Genomic DNA, 20,267 nt, shown 5'->3' on the forward strand with positions numbered 1-20,267 from the left:
CAATAATCACTTCTCTTGACCTACTATTCAAGCTGCCTGTGTTTGGGAGGAATTTACGTACCTAGTGAAGTAAGCATTGCTTATGCAGCCAGTGAAGTTGGCTTGCTGCGTTCTGAGGGGAGAGCCACCAAAATAAAACTTCCTGATGCTGTCTGGGCTTTTCCCTGCTCTGTCCTTTCCTGGGTTCTTCTTGCTTTGTTTCTTGTCATCAACAGTCAGCTCATACCTGCAAAGGCAAAGCATCCATTTTGCAGGCTAGTTTCGGAAATGTCAGTACCAGTGGTTAGACAGCATATTACATGCACCCAAAATGCTCCACTCAGTGCACACATCCCTGATGTATGTAGTGCTCAGAGTCATGAGAAGACCTTGCTTTCAGCTGTGCAACAAGTAGCAGTGTAATAAACCATGACAGTGTTGTGCACAAAGACCCATGGATTTAATATTATCCTGCGGTTAATTGTGAAGTCCAAAAATATACAGTCCACTCAATGGAAAAAGATAAACTAAAGGATTGTAATGAAATGGATGGAGCCACCATTTGGGTAAGATAAGATCTAAGCACATGCTAATCCTTCTTGTTTACGCCTCTATCCCTTTTTCCTTCTCTTTCATCACAGAACATTGAATTTTGGACTTATACAATGCTTTTTACCAAATCTGATTTTGCAACACTAACCAGAAAGAAGAAACTGAGTATAACTAAAGCATCAGACATAGATTTTGTTTGACAAGGGCAAAATTCATCACACTCAGGGAAACGTGACAATCCCCAAGGCTATTCCAAGGCACCTTTTCATACCATCAGCTTTTCAAACTATGATTCTTGGATGTCAGAAGTCATAGATACAAGCATCTACTTCCATTAGAAAAGTAAGAATGATCTGCTTGCATCTGTATAGGTTCTTGAAGAAAATTGTTTTGATTATTTGACCTTCTAAGAAAATTTGAAACATAGAAAACAACAGTAAAACATACTAATAAACCAATGCTTTCAAGTTTTTTAAGAAGCGCAGAGAGAGACTTATTCCCTACTTCTGTATTTAGTCTTACATTTGTGATTGTAAGTGCTAAAAATATTTTGAACGTGTTCCACTGTATACATCCCAAATGAATGCTTTATGTGAAGATGCCTCAATTACTTCAGGGTCAACTGGGGATTGCTTTAACAAATTAGAAGAACCAATCCTGCTGGAAAATGAATCTCATGCTTGTCTTGAATTATATTAAACTGCTTTCTTACCTGAAGACAAAAAAATGGTCTAAGCTTTGAGAAAAACTGTTATTTTGATTTTACTAAAAATTCCAATCATCTTGTACTCAGGGCAAGCTGGCCAGTTTTCAGTCACTGAATTGGTCAGTTAAAAATATCACTTAAAAAAAGCACTGCTTAATTGTCACTTTGAAAGTGAGTATTAAATGATAATGTGCTTTACAAGAAATATTTTTATTCTAAAGGTAAGGAATAAAAGATGCTGGACAGCTTTACCTTTCTGGGGTGACAGAAGTAATGATGAAGTGGGTTTTTCCATCATTGTAATTTCGGTCTGGTGACTGAATTTTAGTTCCACTTGCATTTAAAACGACAGCACCTCTGTCCATAGAGATGGATAATACATCTGACTGAAATACAGACAAAAACATCTTCATAAGCAAGTATAACACTGAAAAATTATCAGTTCTCTGCATTTTCCTGTTGTATTTGTTTTCCTTCCTGCTGTTTTCCCCATTTGTGCTTAATTTGCAAAAAGATATACTCTGAGAAGCGGAACAGGAGATGATATCATCAGAATTTAAATTTTTGCTGAATTCTGGGAGCTCTGCTGCTCATTATGTCTCATGTATCTGTCACATGAGCTCCTTCTATCTAGCATGAAGGTATGATGTTTACATTTCCTTTGTGTTTCTGGTAACCCAGTATTGAATTGAGCAGCTGTTGCTGTGAGATTCCTGCTGTCATAAGATCAAGACCTTTTTTTATTTGCCTAATTCCTCCTGATCAGACTTTTTCAATCACTCAAAATTATCTCAGAGATAAGATCTGCTATCTGGGTCAGGCATACAGGATCACTGTGCCACTAGCAGGAATACTCTCTGTTCCATTAGAGCAAGCACTGTCACTGTGCACTGCTAGGAACCATGCTGTCTCATTCTCTCAAGTGCTAAATAGCTGAACTTCTGTTTATTAAGTAGGGCACTTGGCACCTCATAGGATTAGAGCTTTTGAGTTAAAACCTGAAGTGGTGTGTGTGAGGCCTCATTTATGCAAACGATGTGGATAACTGACACGGTTACTGATTTCAATTTAAGGTAATACCCCAGGCTGCAAAATGTGAAGTGTTATCGGTGTCACACAGCCTTCCCTGCTGCACTGCTGATGATATTCTGCAAGGATAGCAGAACAGACATTTGAGGGTGGTTGCAAATGTTCTGTCATCTGAGCTCATGCTTGGTGCAGATGTCAGTCTGAGCCTGCAGGATCTTGGGATTGCTTTGTCTCACACAACATTTTGTGAGTGAAAGTCCGTATTTCTGCCTGTGTCACACTTCTGAGGGGGTATTGAGAGCAGCCTGGCTTCCCATGGCTGCAAGGAGCGATTCTCAAGCGCAGCTTTTCCCTGTCACACATGGAGGTCTGATTACCATCTGGGAATATAGGCAGCTTTCAGACTGATTTCTTTCAAGTCAGCATGCTCAAAATACCGTGCCACTAATTCAGACAAACTTTACTTCTAGGTGATTGTCTCTGGAAGGCAAACGTCAGGTCCTTAGTATTATTTGTACATTGGTAGCACCTACAGGTCCAAATAGGGATTGCAGTGCTGCTGAGCACAGCAAGATACACTGCGCATTTCTGCCCTAAGGATTTAATTGAGCACAAATAGATGCATGGTGATTTTAGGCATATGATCCAGTTCTCTTCTCAACATCAAGATAATGTCTAAGAACTGCTGGTTTTCATCTGTAGATCAAATGCAAACTGTGAAAATGAGGTCACCAACAAATACTTCTATATTGCAGACTGCTTTCTCTGTTATGAAAGCATGAACCAAAAAATTGTATTGTTCTCCTAGTATTCTGCTGGGAAAAAATGCAAGGATAAAAATAAAACAAACTGTAAAGAAATAGATACTCACTCCCTCAGAATAGTAAAACAACAGCCCGCTGGGCTGCAATGTCCGGAAATTAAAGCCTCCTTCAAATTCAGTAAAGAGGGATGCTTTTTGGCTTGATGCAATGAAGCTCTCTCCATTGAAGTATGCATTGCGGGACATCTGTGTATTAAATAAAACAAAATTACAAATAAATCTCAGAAAACATTTCTATAATTAAAAGGATGAGGCTATTTTTTTTTTTTAAGGTACAACCAGTTCAGTTTTAGAAAGCCTTATATTTTTCCTGCATGCCTTAACCTAATTTATATGGGCTTTCCACTGTGTGCCAGGAAAATCTTAAGAAAGTATAGCAATTTGTTCTCAGTCTCCTGGGATCTTGGCCTTGTCCTAAGTCTGCTGATGTTAGTGAGCATGAAGAGTGGAAGCAGATGGGGCTTATGCCCCTGTCTGAGATGTGTGGCACTGAGTCACAGTTCCAACAAGAGATATATTAGCCTGTGTGCTGCACTGAGTGTTGGGGTAGGGTGGAAGGTGTTGGGCATGGTGGCCTATAACCCTGTGAGTCTCAGGAGGAATACTGGATCCAAGGTTGGACAAATTCCATATAGCTTCCTTGTTGACAGAGAGCGAGAGTGTGAGGAGTTCTACAAGCGGCAGGATCTTTCTTCTTCACAGGTTTGAAGCATGGCTTTGGACAGACATGACTGCAGGATGAAGACACCAAATGCTGTTTAGATTTACCAGCCTTGCATTGTAATGAACAAATGATGAAAGGGATCAGAAGCAAACTGGCAATCTTCTCAGTGCTAATGCTGTGCAGTGTGTGTGTGTCACAGAGGAAGAGCTGGTCTTGAAGGGAGAATATTTTGCTGCCTTTTCCATTTCATACATCTGTATTGGGATGCATGTGAGAACAATTCTCCTTGTATGTTCAAGAAAAACAAATTACATTGCAATATTTCCTTTCAAAATACAGCACAAAATTTATTTCAGGCCCAGCTTTCACACTGCCATTTCACATATGAGAAGAGTATCAAGTGAAACACCTTGTGCTGTAATTCAAGGTGAAAATCGGGTAGTATGTCAGCAGACTTAACAGACACCCCCCCCACACACACCTCCTCTGCCAATCAATGAGTAAATGATCATTTCCTTGGTAGAAGACTGTCTTTCCATTGTTTGGAGTAAAACTCAAGCTCACAGCTATATCCATTGTCAAAAATTTGTTGTTAAGTCACAAATGATGTTATGCTTACCAGTGAATCCTCTGGGCACCCATAGCTGATTCCCAGTGTTCCTGGTTCTTCCAACAAGTTGAAATCCTTCTTTTGGAACTGGAAACCCTTCATGCAGCCTCTAAAGCCGATGCTTCCTGCCAGATGTGAACTAATGCTGCTGGAAAACAATGCCAAACAAGCTGCAGTTAGATAGCCCTTGCCTTTCTGAACACACTTTTGTGTCCAAGATGTTCTAAAGGTCTTGGAAAAACTTCAATAATTTGCTTCACTAGTGCTCAATTCTTGCATCTTTATGTAAAACAACTAATTAGCCACATTATGTGTTTTGAAAAGTTAAAATGCACTAGTTGTAATAAATTTTATGGGGAGAAATACATGAGAGTTCAGAGAAGACATACATATAGAGTAAATTAAAAAAGATAAAAAAATAGAAACAAAAAGACTCGTTTTAAAATATATTTCTACCCCCTTAAAGTTAAAATCAATGGATTTTTATCTCCATTTTTCTAACATTTTAGAAAAAATCTGATTTAGTTTCCTGTCTTGCTTTTACTAGCAAGCTACATTCTTGTCTTTGGAAGCAAATGGATCTCTATTTCTTAAAAAAAGTGTTAACAGAGGTCAGGGAAGTAAAAGTAAAGTCTACTTGCTGATGTGTGGGTTTACATAATTGTAAATGTGAGCAGTAGATGGGCTTCCAGGGTCCTTTTTATGTCAGATTTGAGATAGACAGAGTGTATCCCAACTGCTCCTACTCATTATTCTCAGTTTTTCAACTACACACCTTACCAAGATATCACAACGTTACAGCATAGGGTGAATACATCTGAATTTGTCCTCACTATTCTCAAGGTCCAAGAAGAAGTAAAATCATAGTATCTGACAGGGCAAGGAAATTAGGTGGAATCTACTGGGTACCAGTCCAAGAGGTAACTGGGGAACAAATAACCCAAAGGAGTGAATGTGAAATCCAGAGTTTTGACCTGGCAACCTGGACAGTGTCTTTGCTCTTTAAGTAATGTGTACCTTAGCAGTGGGATTCTTTTCACTTCACATGAGATGATACTGTTGACATCTGCTTCTGCACTAGTTATCTATGAGTTATCTCATTGTAAGGTAGACACTGGAAACATGGCAGATGAATCAAGCTCTTAGAATGCTTATTTTGCTGCACTGGCAAAAATGGACTATCAGGTAAAGTACTGCAGATGTACATGTCTGAAATAAGATGAAACAGGAGTGCTATAGAGGCTTAATTTGCTCCTCAGTGAAATCAGCAGGAAGACGAAATCAACAGGAAGGCTCTGGCCATCAAGATTTGGATGAAAGTGTGGGGTATCAGTCTACCTGTATATTCTTTACTCCGATTGACCATGTGACTGGCTGAATGCCACAAAACTGCCTGTTAAATGCCATTAACCTAACAACAGGTTCTAGCAACAGGAACTATGGAAGATAGGATTTCACCTACAGAAAGGCTTCTGAGTTAATTTCTTAACAGTTCTCAGTGTCCCATACTCCTATGTCCCCCTAGCTTTCTGCTTTATGCAGTGACTGAGGTGAAAGAGAAATAATGTATAATGGTACTTCTAGATTCATTTATTTGGAGAAAAAAGACAATTGACAGAGAAAAATGCATTTGAAGTGAATGAAAAGACACTGCTTTAAAAGAATATGAAACTCTTCCTCCAAGACTAAAGCTGTCTTCCCACCCTGCTGTTGCCCAGCAAAGTCATTAAAATATAAGTCTGTCTGCAAAAAGAAAGCATAAATATCAGTAGTGGATAGTAGTAGTAGGGAGAGAGTAGTACATCATCAGTAGAATATTAACTTATGCTCCTGATGAAAATTGAATGATATCACCACATTTGGACCATCCTTTTTGCTGTCTACCCTTGTCATGAGAATGAAAATTGAGTACAATATTAGAGACAAAGCTGTAGCTCCGCTTAAATAATTTCTGTATATATTTTTCGATATTATTATTGATCATATTTTTACAATGTCTATGTGGGTTTTTTTTCTGATATTACTTGTTAATTGAGATGTTATTTTTCCTGTTTTGAAAGTACTTTCCAGGTGTGTACAAGAATAAACAAAATCTGCTCCAAAAACTGCAGGCATAATTCACGTGATTCCTACATTTGTGAATAAGTCTTATCTGCCACTGAACTGCTCAACTGTCTAGATTTCTAGGTCCTTCTGGGCTTTTTCAGTGTTCTTTAGGCTTGATTAACCAAAGAAACTTTCACTATCCTTTTTTACTTTTTTTCAAGATCATTAATATATTTAATACCAACCCTAAGAGAGATCCTTTGAGCATGTGCTGTAGACTTTTTATATTGCAAAAATTGAAGAGTTAGTACTATGTCCTATTTTCTCTTTCCCAGATGCTAGCTAATCCATTGCAGCTTTTCCCCTCTCCACTCCACTAGTTTTCTTAATAGCCCTTTATGACAGACCATTGTAAAGAGCTATCTGAAAAGATGGATAAATTATATACTCTTTCTCCCTCGCTGATCACTTTTTTACATGTTCAAATAGTTCCATGGGATTGAAAGGCATCATTTTTCCTTATCTGATGTTTGTTCCTATCTTCAAAGCTTCAAGATTAAGTATTTTATATATATACATATATATATATATATTTTTTTTTTTTACATGGAGGATATTTTAAAGAGAAATGGTATTCCTGTTAGTAGCTGTGACACTTGAAACAGCAGCTGGAGCCCTTCTGAAAATGCAGGCCTTGCTGTCTGACCCTGGGAATGAATATTGCCTGTCAGAAAAGCATACTCTTCTCCAAACAGCCAGTTTGCTCTCAGAACATGACCCTGGGGTCCGGCAGATTCCTACTGCAGGAAATTAGAGTTATAAACTCTACAGAGACTAAACTTGGCTTCTGTCAAATGGCGCGATGGGATTTTTTCTTTTCTTCCCACGCCTACACAGAGCCAGCTGACTTGGATCTGGAGGGAACCAGGGATGGATAACAACTGAAATGCTTAGTAGGAAAAAGATCATCTTTGGGTTTGAAAATGCAGTTGTTAGAGGGTCTTGATCCTTCAGCTAGTGCATTGTTATTTTACAACAATCACTTTTTGCAGAGTAAGAAGGAATAGTAATTTTATATAATAATGTGTTCTTTGAAAATGCCTTTTTGTTTTAAGAAGATGACTGTTTCTGTTACCCTTACTAAAACTAGGCCAGTTTTAGTAGAGTTTAACTGACTGTGCTAGATCAAGCCTTATCCTTGGTACTTCAGGGCTCTGAGAGACACTTAGAAAAATGTCTGAGGGGTTGTTTTACATAAGGTGTTGATGCCAAATAAAATATTTTATTGTTACCCCTTCAGCAAAGGTCATACAACATAACTTAAATATGGTGATCACTTGAATATAATGATTGAATCCCAGTCGTAAACCAACCTGGAGTGCAAGATCTCAGCAGGTGCTCCTCCGATGTAGATATCCGTGAATGGCATTGCTGTTCTTTCATTGTCCACACTTTTTATATGTCTCCTGTCTACTACCAAGATCATCTTTTTAGAATTGTGATATATAATAGAAATCTGAAAAGAAAAGCATGTGTTTAAAAATGCTATCTTTTGTAAATTGTCATGGTGATCTTGCAAAATTGATTGGATCTTTGTATCTTTTTGTTTGAAAAGTTCCTCCCATTTACCAAAGAAGTTGTTTGTAAATTGGGAGATGCTGACAAGGATTACTACTAGGAAGCTTATTTTGACTCATCATAATTCCTCTGATGACTGAATCCACAGGATATTTCACTTATGAATAAATCCACATGAAAGTATCCCTGTCAAATTCTGCACTGTGGTGAACAGATAAGCTCCATTAACTTCAGAGTGCTTTCTTGGTTTATCCAAGAAGTTAGGGCATACTTCTTAAAAAAACTTATTTTGTTGTGAAAGCCTAAAAAGCATAATTGTGCTCTACTTAAACATGAATAGAACTAAAGTTGGGGGTCAGGAATCAAGCTGAGTTTACATCAAGTGAATGTCAGGAGAAGCAACTCACTAAGGGAGATTTTTACAGTCACAGTTACACTTGCTTAAAGCAAATTCCCTAAAACCAGATAGAAATAAATATTTTACATCTGCCAAAGTCCCTAAAATACTGTGCCTATATAAAAGGATGATACCAAATCAACTCTTTTAAAATGAAATGGGAAATGCCATAATTTTTGTAATACAATGCATAGCAACTAAGGTGGTCAAGTTATAATGACATGATTTTAGTTGAGCAGAGTTGTATATTTGAAATATAGAGCTGTCTTTGATATAATTGAATTTTGACTTAATAACACTTTTTCTCCCATGGGAACTGTCCTATCCTTGGCTAACAATAAACAGAATCTGTCTAAAAGCACTGATTTACGAGGAGGCAGGGAGAGCCTTCCCTTTCCACTGCTCAGTAGTGGTGTGGGTCTTGCATGCACTCTACTCTTCTACCTGTTCTACTGTATCACCACCTGGACCCTCATCATGGGTGCTGGAGCAATCATTGCTGCTTTGGAGTTTCTGGGATAGCTGGTCAAATGGTAATGATAGTGACCACATCTCTACCTCATGAAATTTAGCATCATTAATCTGAGCCTTCTTCATGGAGTCCTCAAGAAGCACAGGACCGCTGCTGAAACCAAAGTCATAGCGAAGGTACAAGAAACCATTGTGCATCTCTAGGCTGAAGAACATGCTCTGTATAAAACAAAACAGCAGTCAGAAAAGCAGTATGTGGCAGCAATTAAAAAAAAATCAATAAACAGTGTTATGAGAGTGATGTGAAAAGCATGCTGGGAAAATATATTTTTATTTGCAAAACTGTAACACATGTATTTTTATATCTATAATATATGTGTATATCTACACATGCACACATAATTGTTTTATAAATGACACTCTTTTAAAGACTTGGTAAACTGTTTCCTTGTAGAAATAATATCTAGTAGCACAGTAATGTCAATATTCTTTACCAACAAAGTATTCCTAAAGCAAACAAAACTATTTACTGTCAAAGTGATACCACATGCCCTAAATGAATGATGTTATACAGGTAAAAGCAGTGTTGTGCTAGAATAGATATATCTGCATTAGCAGGTTCTGTCACAATGTCTGTAAATGCTCAGGGTTTTTTTGTCTTTTCACAGCCCTGATCAACACTGATGTATTTACTGAAGGTTGAGCAATAGTTAGAGTCTATTTACTATGTATTTGGTTTTTGGAATTCCTGTCCATTCCTGCTTTATGGTTTAGCCTCTCTTCTGTGGCTGGATGACCTAGATTTTATAAACAGGGAAAAAAAAAAGTCTTTAAGGAGTGCTTGAAATGAAGATCTGTACCGTAGAATTAGTCTTGTGCCAAAACTGAACATAAAGAAACAGAAAGGGCAGTTTACAGCATATGTGCATCTGGGTTAATGCTTTTAATGTCAATGCTTGTCTCCTGTCCTAGCATTCATACTGTTGTTTCCATGCCTGATGGAAACATGGGAACAATAATTCTCAAAACTCTACTGCAGGCCAAGAACTGCTGTCTTTGACACAAATGAGTCCACCTTCAGAAGTCATTATTTAAAGAAGTAAGAATCTAGTACTTTTAAATGAAACTGGAACTTGGGTTTGTTATGAACAGCTTAAACTTGAAAATGAAACAGGGATTACATTCAGAATATTTATGAGCTGTCTTTGCAGAACTGAATAATGGACTGGCTTACACAGACTTTCTAAAAGTGCTTGTGAGCGGACATGGTCTCCTACAGCTGTCATCCAACTTGATTGCAGCTTCCACTATCAAACACAAAGTGCATATATCTCCAAAAAACCTCTAGGTGCTTTTGCTTGGAAGAAAAATAACTCATCTGCAATAGGGGCTGTTAAACTTTTAACAACAGCTGCTTAGTCAAAGCCTCCTAAGAATGAAGGTTAAGTGGTAGCATGAGTAAATTGCTGCAGAGTAAATTGCTTCCCACCACCCTTCTCTAAAAGTTACTCTAAAGGCAAACACTAGAGAGTTCTAATGAGAGTGGATTTTTTTCTCTTCTAAATGCTTAATGCAGTGTTACATGTAGGTGTCTAGACAAGTGTCTGTCTGTGGACTGCATCTGCAAAAGAAAAATGTTTTCTGTGGCTTTACCAGGTTGTAATCCACACAGGACTTGGGAGCTTGATGTGGAGATGCCCAAAGACAAAAAAAATCCAATGTCTTCATAGGCTATTTTCATGTGCAGTATACTTTCTTCAAACTCTTACAGAGACTGCATCACCCTCAGACCTCAGAAAAGCTGCTGACATTTGGATCAAGCCCTTTTTTTTGGAGTGCTTTCTATTTTAAGTAACTTAAATATTTAACTCTAGTACACCCTGAGGCACAGTTATAAAGTGGCAGCTACCACAAAGTGTCTGCTTTTTGGGAGTTACTTCATAGAAATTTCATATTGCTTTGATTGTGCATTCACATTTAAGTACAGGTACAACTACTGGGCTTAACTGGAGTCTCTCTCAAAGTATCATCACAAGCATATGACCAGTTTGAAGTCCTGACTGTCTCTGGATGAAATCAGAGTCCATCTCATCTTCCAAGCCTGAGTACAAGCATCATCTTCCTGAGACCTTTTCAGAGCAAGTTCCAGTTCCCTCCTAATGTATACATGCACCAGATGAATACAAAATATTTCCTCTTTTCTGAAGTTAAGTGTAAGGACATAAGTAATTTGGATTGGGGAACTTGTGGTGCTCATGGGTAAAGGGTGCCAGCAGGATTTGGTACTCACCCCATTAATCATCAGCAGGATCAATCCATTGTCTGTAGGTGTTCGAACTTCTATGTCAAACCGAGTTACCTGGCTGAATCTTCCCCTTCTCTCAATGTTTCTTGCCAAGGCATAGCCAGAACCATCAAAGAAATAGCTCACAGCCCGGCTCTGAGTGAAAGCCAGCTTATCTCTATAAAAGAATAAGATGGGAAAGATCAGTTGGCATGTACCCATTTTAATTTAGGGAAACTTAAAAGCCTTTACATACTTTATTGAAATAATTGTTCTGAACTTCTGCTTCTTCCTGGCAATGGTGAGACTGACGACTTTCTTTCAAATTTTTTTCTGGGAATTCTTTTCTAAAAAAAAGTGTGTAGCTTTGGAGGTGTATATAACTCCTTCATTGTGCTTTAATCCTGTGCTGTATGTAGAGGACAGGAAAATTCTTTGCTCATCCTTGTAAAGTGACAGGCCCACAGCACCTCCTCATTATAAGGATACACGCACATTTCTATTAAGAGCTTGCCCAGTTTGTGTGGAAATCCATTTGAATTCTCTGAGGCCTTTAGCTGAGCATGAACTCTGCTGAGGAGCCCAGAAGCAGCTTGCATGTGCTATTGTGGAGAGCAGCAGCTTGCACTCCCTGTGGGAATGGTGTGGAAAGCCACCATTGGTGCCATCCCAACGCTTCCTGCATTTTTTCCCCCTGCATGAAGCAAATTTCTCTCCTGTTCTTTCTATAGAGATGTTCTACTGTTGCTGCCTGTTGTGTAAGAAAATGCCTGCTGTGTCTGTTCTAAATGACTGCTACAGCTGATGTTCACTTCTACTTTAGGAGTTGCATTTCCTAGTTTGTGAAAGGTTTATCTAAGGAATTTCTGCTGTGGGTTTAAGAATGCATGGCAGAAAGATAACTTCAATATGGGCTTTGGTACCTGGGTGTGGGACTGCACTCAACGTTACCAGAACCACAAGAGCTGACTGGCTGTGGCTGTATCACTTGCAACAATGTAATTCAAGTCAGGATCAGCCCTGTCCTAGGCAAGCCGTGGGGTTAGGAGCAATATGGGACATGCCTCAGTTAATATGACAGTTCCCTTTTGGAAGGCATGAACAAGATTGCGAGATAGTTAGAGAAGACCACAGAAAATTATAAGATATCTCATGTTAAAAGGGACCCATAAGGATCGTGGAGTCCAATATGTATACATACACGTACACATACATACATATATCCATATAAAAATTAAACTTATTGATGCAATCTGTACTTAAACGTGGCCAAGTGCCTTCTGAACAACTCAGTGTCACCTTCACATTTGTAAAATAAGACAGGAATGAACCATCAGGACTGGTACTTGAAACAAACCAGAGTAGCAGAGTGAGGATGGGAGTGTCCCCTACCTGGCACAAGGTGGCGATGTGGTGGTGTCGATGTTATAGACGTGCTTGAAGTTGTACAGGCTGATCACATCATTGTTTAGGGTAGCCAGTTCTAGACAGCCGATGAAGCCAGGTAGGTTTAGGCTAGGAGGGAGCTGTGCAGAGGACAAGGAAGAGTAAAAGGAGAAAGGTCACACTCTAGTTAGGTATAGCGAGATCATTTGGGATCAGTTTTGTCCCTGTGCAATTTGTATTTTGAAAAAAATGGGGTGATGCTACTGTGAATAGTCTTCACAGATCTTATCATGATATGGCCTATGGATTGTAAGTTAAAAGGGAGCACATAAATGGTGTCACAGTGAGAAAATTAGGCCAGCAAAGGCAAATGCAAACAAAACCTTCTTTTGCAGTTTTGGGAGCACACTTGGAAAAGGGGAAAAGGGTTAAGATTTGACTAATAATCAATCTTACTCAATGTATTTTAATCTCTTGGTAGATAATTCATATTTAATGTATAGACATCCTTCACCCCCGAAGAATAACTTCATATCATGATGAGAAGACAGAGAAGTGAGAGAGCTCTTTAAACCCAGGAGACTGAGATTCAAAGTCTGTACCAGTGGGTAATCCTCAGTAGGTGCTATTTTAAAGAGTTAACAGGATGTAGAAACCTTTTCTTTTAATAAAGGTCACTGCAAATGGAATTTAAATAGCCACATTGGTGAGGGAAAAATTCCAAAGAATAAAGCTGACAGAGCTAGTGAATCATTCTTTTTATATTAAAATATTCTGCCCTGTGGAACAGGTGTGATATTAATAACAGCTCTTGTACTTCAGGGTTTGATCACTGCAAGTTCATCTTCTCATTATTTCCATTTTGCTTGTGATATAATGGTAATGGTAATACAACAATGAAGAGTATATGTAGCCATAAAAGAAAATTAGATTCCTATCTGCAGCACAGATACATTTGTTAAATGGTCATGTTTTTCCCCTCCTCCTTTGTTTCATCTACTATTCTGTTTAATTATGTTAATTTAATTTCATTTTAAGCATGAAACTTCTAATGGTAAGAAGTAGGTGGTACCTTTCATATTTGCAACGAATGTAAGTGGGAAATAAATGCAAAAGCTTTTAGCAAATAAGACTGTATCTTAATAAATGAAAATGCGAGTTGCCCTTTTCTAAGGGGAAAGAGACCCATATGCTTATCAAATAATACTATGAATCCTTTTCTTCCCATTTTCCTTCACTTTTCTCTTTTCTTTTTCCTCTTCCCTGCTCTGGAACACACCTGGAGGGTTCATTTACTGGATGACTTTTTTGTTTGTGTATGTGTTCAGTCCTCAGTCCTATTCTCAGGCAATTTGCACCCAAGGCTCAGTAATCTAGAATTTGGATCATGGTAGTCATAACAGTGCAAAGCTCAGGAATATGTAAGTGTATTGAATTTATCTTTATTTGGTTTTATACTATTGGAAGCACTACTCGTGGATCAGTATTTGGATCTTTGTAGCACCTACTACAGTTAGCCTAAAAAATTTAGCATTCTCTAAAGGCTTTCTAGTTATGGTTTTGTTCAGCCATGCAATTTTCATAGCTAAGATAGTTCATAGCAATTTTTAAATCCAAAAAGAGGAACTGGTATGTTCATGGAAGCAGGTAAGTGAGGTGCTAATTCATGCTGACTATTAGGCACTAGACTCAAGCAACTGTGTCACACTAGTCTTCAGACATATTTTTAACAGGGAACTTTTCACGCTGTTATAAGGCTGGTTTTAAACCAATGATAATTAAAATTCAAGCAAATGACTATATTGATAGTTTCCCACACTGTCCTAATATTAACAATACATCACTTTTCATGTTTGTGACAGTTGTAAAAGAGGAATTCTAAGTACCATTAAGATGGAAAAAACCTGTTAGCTTTGTTAAGGTGGACTAATAGGCCTCATTTATTTATGCATGCTAATAAACAACTAGCAAGCCTTTCTTTGGTTACATTTCTGAAAACTTGAACACTTGCTATCAGAAATCTGATCATCTTACTGTATGACATAATATACAAGAAAAAACTGTTTTTGGCATGGCTAAATGATGGAGTCCTAAGATGATTAATGATTAAATAAGTAAATTTTCTTTATTTACCATTTCTGGGTTTAAAGGGAAGTCCAGCAAGATAAGGTTGCACTATTTAGTTTTGAATACAGAATATTTATCTGACCAACCTTGAAGCCTGGAGGCACTCCACCAACATAGAAAACAGCATTTTCAGGTTCCAGATTAAGGAGAGAGCCAGGACCAAGAACCTCTCCCCTTTTGATGAATTTTTCTTCATCTGTGCTGCTAAGACTGGGCACAGTTAAAAACATTTTGCCGTGTCTTCCAATCCTGTAGAAAGGAATTGTAAGAGAAGAGAGTTTCATGTTATCTGGAGTTACAAAAGAACAAGCAAGCCTCCAACTCCAGGAAGAGTTTTTGTTTCCTTACTAGAAGACTAGTAACCTGGGGGAAGAGAAAGGAAGAAACCACAGACACTGCCTCCATGTGGCTGCTTGGGTCCTGGTTCTCCAAAAGCAGAGAGAATTTCCATCTATTTCAGCAGGAGTAAAACCAGGCACTGAAGATTCCTGTTGAGTAGTTCTGACACAGCCTTTTCTGATTGATTTTTTTTTTCACTATTAACTGTTTGATTTTGGAAAAAAGGCACATAATCACTTTACCTCTCAATTTTGATGATGCTGAAGTAGGAAGGCCAGGTGCTGACTGGCTTGGCATCCAGAGGTATCTCCACGTCTTGGCCTCCCAGATTATAAATGTACACAAGGTTGTCATTTTTGATTGCAAGACCAATGTAATGTTTTGCCTAAAAAAAACAATGGAGAAGGATGTCAGAGATACAGCATTAAAAAAGATATAATGCAGAACATTAGTAAAGGGAGGCCTTTGATAAACTAAATGACATCCCTTAATATTACTACTAAAAGCTATTTAAATATAAACAAAAGCTTCATTCTCTAACTGGTTGCTCTTGATATTTTACTTTATGTCAATTTTCACTGCTGTAAATACAAGGTCATTGAGATGTCTGCTGACCATGAATTAGTCATGTTCAATGGGAAGCTGTTCATCAGTATTTAGTGTGCAGTGTCATGCAGGAAATAGTCTAAAGCCTAGGTATTATGCTGCAATTAAATATTCTGCCGAAAGGGGTTTCACTTGATTTATATTCAGTAGTCATTCTCTTTAGAAAACCTTAAAAGTAAGAGACTGCCTCTTTACCCTTCTGAGGTGACAAATTGCCAGGATTATACCTGGTTGTGAAGTGTGATTTTTTTTCTTTTAGGAACCACAATTTAAAGAACAGCTATTTCAAAGCAGTGATCTACAGAGTGTACAACAGCAGCACAAGCCACAGATAAAGAAAACTGCTAATCTTATGGGCCTCTGACCTCAGAGATTTGGAATTGACACTGTCAGCAGCATAAACTGATTGAATCATCAGGTGGGAGACATTAACTGCTTCAGAGCACCTTGGTACCAGCAGTGGACATAGCAAGTGTGGCTTACAGCAGTGTCAATCAAAGCAGTACACTCAATAGGCAGTGAGAGAATTCTTCGTTGTTTGGGGTTTGAAGTCTCAAGGACAAGGGTCTCAGGAACCCTTCCTCTTTGCTTGTCACAAAGTCAGTGACAGTCATATAGCAGACACCTCTTATTTTGAGATGTGAAGAAACAGAGAAAGGAAAAGCCAAGGGCAAATAAAAGTCAAACCTACTTCAATTTTCTTTTTTCTTTTTTTTTTTTTTTTTTTTTTTTTTTTTTTTTTTTTTTTTTTTTTTTTTTTTTTTTTTTTTTTTTTTTTTAATAGATGTAAAAAAAAATAACTGAGTTAGTTGTTCTCTTACATTTTTGTTTCCGAGGTACAAAATGAATCTGTTTGGAGATGCTGCCAGTTGTGGATTGTCTTTCTGAAGCTTTATGTACAAGCTCATGGAAGTGAAAGATTTCAGTTCCTCCACGTTGATCTTTGGATTGACTTCAACAGCTGATTGGCCTTCAAACATCATGGAAACTTGGACCTGCAGTTGCAAGTGTGCTAGATTATTGCAAGTGAGACAGATTATTGCTGCCTGGGGTCATTAGTTAAGGTCAATATGCAAGAACACTTAGACAAGTACTGGCTTAGAGCAAGAGTAGAGTAGGCATCTATATGTTAGCTGTGTAAAATTGTATGTTTATAACAATCATTTCTGGAAGACACTATAAAGAAGATGAAGGGAACTCATTTTAAAATTAATTAAATGTCCTAATTAACTCTGCTTAAGCAAAGTCATGTAGTAAATTATACATCAGTGGGAGATAGATATATTCTTAGTTGAATCAGGGCACATAATGAAATTCTTACATAGCTATAAACCTTCTACTCATAATTTATTTCTTTGCTTTGCGAGGAGCATGACCAATTTTCTGCTCATGAGTAATCCTGTTATATTACTGATTCTACAGTGATATTTATGAGATGCTAATAAAATTGTAAACCCTTTTCATTTTAGTTCAAAATGCCTTCAACATGACTAAAGTAATGTTTTCAAATTGAAGCACATTATGCCTGAATGGCAAAATACATTTAAAGACCAGTCAAGCACTGCACACATATTGATATTTCCTTTTCTTTTTTTAAGTAATGCATGTGGACTGCATATTCCAGCATTTTAAACATACAATAACGAACTGAATTTTTTATTTCTTTGAATGAATTCAAGTACATTTTTAATTTTTGGCATTGTTGTTCTTGTTACAGATAAAACCTCATTATTTATGGAAGTGTTTTTTTTCTCTATTAAATATGTGCAAGCCAAAGATTCTCTTACCCTGCTGAAAATTAATTAAAAAGGAAAAAAAGAAGAAATACTGTTATCTCAGAAAAGTTTACATTAAATTGCTGTAATTACTATTCCTGCTGCCAGTTGAGTAATGATCTATTAGTTTTAGCTTTGAATGGTTTTGATGTTGTGGCCATCTTATACACTGTGCCAATAACTTTATTAAAATTCCTACTTTAGCAATAGTCTGCCACGACTACCATGATAATGCTGACTGCTTGCAAAATAGCAACTGTAAAGATTTTACTGAACTCCATGGTGCTTTGTTTCTCCAGTTTTGAGGAGGTGATAATGTCCAGGTTTGGGCTTCTAACACAGCCCAAGAAAATGGAGGTTATAGTAAGATGCATTTGATTATTAGCACTAGTATCCGGAAGTCCCATCCAGAAGTTTTACCTTGCTTGCTACACTCCTGGTTTGTGCAATTAACTCTCTGATCCGCTGGATGCTTGAGGAAATATTGTTTGCTGGTGCCTTCTGTTCTACTCTGCGCAGTTTGTCCAGCAGTTCAGGAAAAACTTCTGTAAGTTTCTTCACTGTAGTTAGAAAAGAAGTGACAGCTTGGTTTTTTCCTCTTTGAAACACTGATTTTGCACCAGGAGAATTTCGTATTATCTTCTTAGGTTAACTTACCTGTCTCCTTTTGCTTTAAGAACATGTCCATACTGTAGTGTATGAGAGACAGTGATTTCAGAAAGAGCAGTGATTTATAAGAATCTAGTATTGTAAAAGGTTTTGGAAATAAGTTTGCACAAAGGACATTACGTTTTAAGGGGACTCCTAGGTAATACTGTGGTGAGTTACCTCTGTAATACTTTCCTCAAAGAGCTCTGCAAATGTTAATCATTTTAACCTTTTCATCTTCCTTCAAGGCAAATACATGTTAAACGCAAATTTACAGATATGACAACTGGAGCAGAAGGATTATTTGTTCAGCATCTCACTGGCTATCTGTGGCTGACCTGGGAAGCGCATCTAGGAGTTATGGTTCATGAACTCTTCAAATTCATTGTATGGGGGATGTACAGGTTGTTTTCCTCAGCTTTCATCTGTGCATCTCTCCCAAAGGTCATACCCAAGTAACAGCAATGGCTGCACAGGTGATGTGTCTGCATGTGGTTCACAGCCCACTCTCATTACAGGAACACTGCCACTTTCATTATTAACAGGCCTGTACTGTACAAAAGTAGAAGGCCTTAGGTGAGTGTGTGCACCTAAACTGTACTTACTGGCTGTCCCAGCCCTTGTGATTGGTAACCTTTTCAGCTTTCCTGCCTACATCTGCTGGAGGTCATGAATTAGAGTCCAGGACCTTTGGTCTTTCGCTGCTGTGTCTTTTGGTGGTACGTGTGCAAGTGTCATTGTTATCAAAGGGAAATAAAGGGGCTTCTTGTGTTCAAAGGGAGATTAGTCCTTTTCCAAAAAGATAAGCAGAAAAAATTACCCAGAAAGAAAAATAACTACCTTTAGTTATGATCCAATTTTATCACATCAGATTCCAATGACATGTTGGCCTTTGAAGGATATTTACACATCACATCATTTTTCATCTTTAATTAAATGTAGGTACAAGTAGCTGAGTATAATGAAACACGATTTTAGCTGCAAGCTAAATGCAAGCTAAAGATCCAGAATTTAGAGTTAATTTTTAATGACATGGATTGACTGTAAAGGTTAAACTAGATTTGTAGGGTTTGCAGTTATATTTTAGGGGTTGTCAGCTTGTGTCTACCTCCTCTTGTGTTCTTCCCTGCATATTGTTACTCTTGTCTGATAATCATAGGATCACAGGATGGCTTGGGTTGGAAGGAACCTTAAAGATCATCTAGTTCCAACCCCGCTGCTGTGGGCAGGAACACCTTGCACTAGAATAGGCTGCTCAGAGCCCCATCCAGTCTGTCCTTGAGTGTTCCCAGGAGAAGATAGCAGAGAGGCAGGTAAAGGGACTAATCATCAGATATACTAAGACTGTATAGAAGGTAAGGAAGGAGGAGTAGACTCCAATCACTTTTCTGTTCTTCCAGTCTGTATTGACTAAAGACTGAAACAGCTCTCAGCCTCATTCAGATGAACACAGAGTATGAGAATATCCCATGGAATCCTACAAGTCTGCTTCTCTTTGGACAGAGTGAAAAGCTATATTTGCCTCAGTCCTATTCTCTGCTTGGCTGTTTTCACTTGTGTTTTACTTTCCAAGTTCAGTGTAGGAGGGGGCCACACAGAGCTTTAGTTATCACAGTTATTCCCATTAAGTCCTGAAAGTCCCTTATGTGCTGGGGTCAGTAATCAGATATTCTATATAACATTTACTGTATATTAAAAAGCCATTATTTTAGCAAATCCTCAAAGTAACAGAGTAATTCATGAATGCATTAAAATTAAAAGATCAAACCCAGTTGGTATAATAATCAACTTATAAAATTTCTCTGCCTTTTGAAATGAATGTTCCATTGCATTGGAAAAAAGCCCACATTATTTTTATAGGTAAAAAATTTTTTTTTTTTTTTTTTTTTTTTTTTTTTTTAATAATTCACTACTGAATTGGAATTGTGTTTGATCTGATATCTTTTAAAACTGCATTTTCATCTGTTTGAAATTTGGCATATGAAAATTGAAAAGCTACTATGACATGCAAACACAAAGCTAACATCTATAACTACTAGAACTGTTATAAAATCTCAACACAAATATCTTCCTTTGGTCCTTTAGAATGGCATTCTCCCACACAGAGGAATATTAATTTTTGATTTTCGTCCCTGGGATGAAGGTAAGAAGGAAAAGGAAAACCAGACTTACTAAGTGATAAAATATAAAAAAGAATAGAAGGGAAACTGTCAAGGAGGATATACCTTGACCATAACCTTCCAGACA

General features: G+C 37.7%; 1 protein-coding gene across 1 annotated transcript in view; it reads right to left on the minus strand.

Annotated features, from left to right (window-relative positions):
- The window catches only part of LAMA4 (laminin subunit alpha 4), a gene marked incomplete at its 5' end in the record, with an annotated part of 67,404 nt that overhangs the window by 11,713 nt on the left and 35,424 nt on the right, over positions 1-20,267 (minus strand). Inside the window, 12 exons of the mRNA XM_027893035.1 lie at positions 62-226; positions 1,490-1,623; positions 3,138-3,275; positions 4,373-4,511; positions 7,783-7,925; positions 8,943-9,074; positions 11,146-11,317; positions 12,532-12,665; positions 14,739-14,901; positions 15,234-15,376; positions 16,419-16,592; positions 17,793-17,932. Of these exons, the coding sequence (XP_027748836.1) occupies positions 62-226; positions 1,490-1,623; positions 3,138-3,275; positions 4,373-4,511; positions 7,783-7,925; positions 8,943-9,074; positions 11,146-11,317; positions 12,532-12,665; positions 14,739-14,901; positions 15,234-15,376; positions 16,419-16,592; positions 17,793-17,932 (1,777 nt within the window). The remainder of the gene's footprint in view (positions 1-61; positions 227-1,489; positions 1,624-3,137; positions 3,276-4,372; positions 4,512-7,782; positions 7,926-8,942; positions 9,075-11,145; positions 11,318-12,531; positions 12,666-14,738; positions 14,902-15,233; positions 15,377-16,418; positions 16,593-17,792; positions 17,933-20,267) is intronic.

Source organism: Empidonax traillii, unplaced genomic scaffold, assembly GCF_003031625.1.
Source record: "Empidonax traillii isolate 1590-97213 ecotype Southwest subspecies unplaced genomic scaffold, ASM303162v1 scaffold377:size560545, whole genome shotgun sequence".
Taxonomy (NCBI): Eukaryota; Metazoa; Chordata; class Aves; order Passeriformes; family Tyrannidae; genus Empidonax; species Empidonax traillii.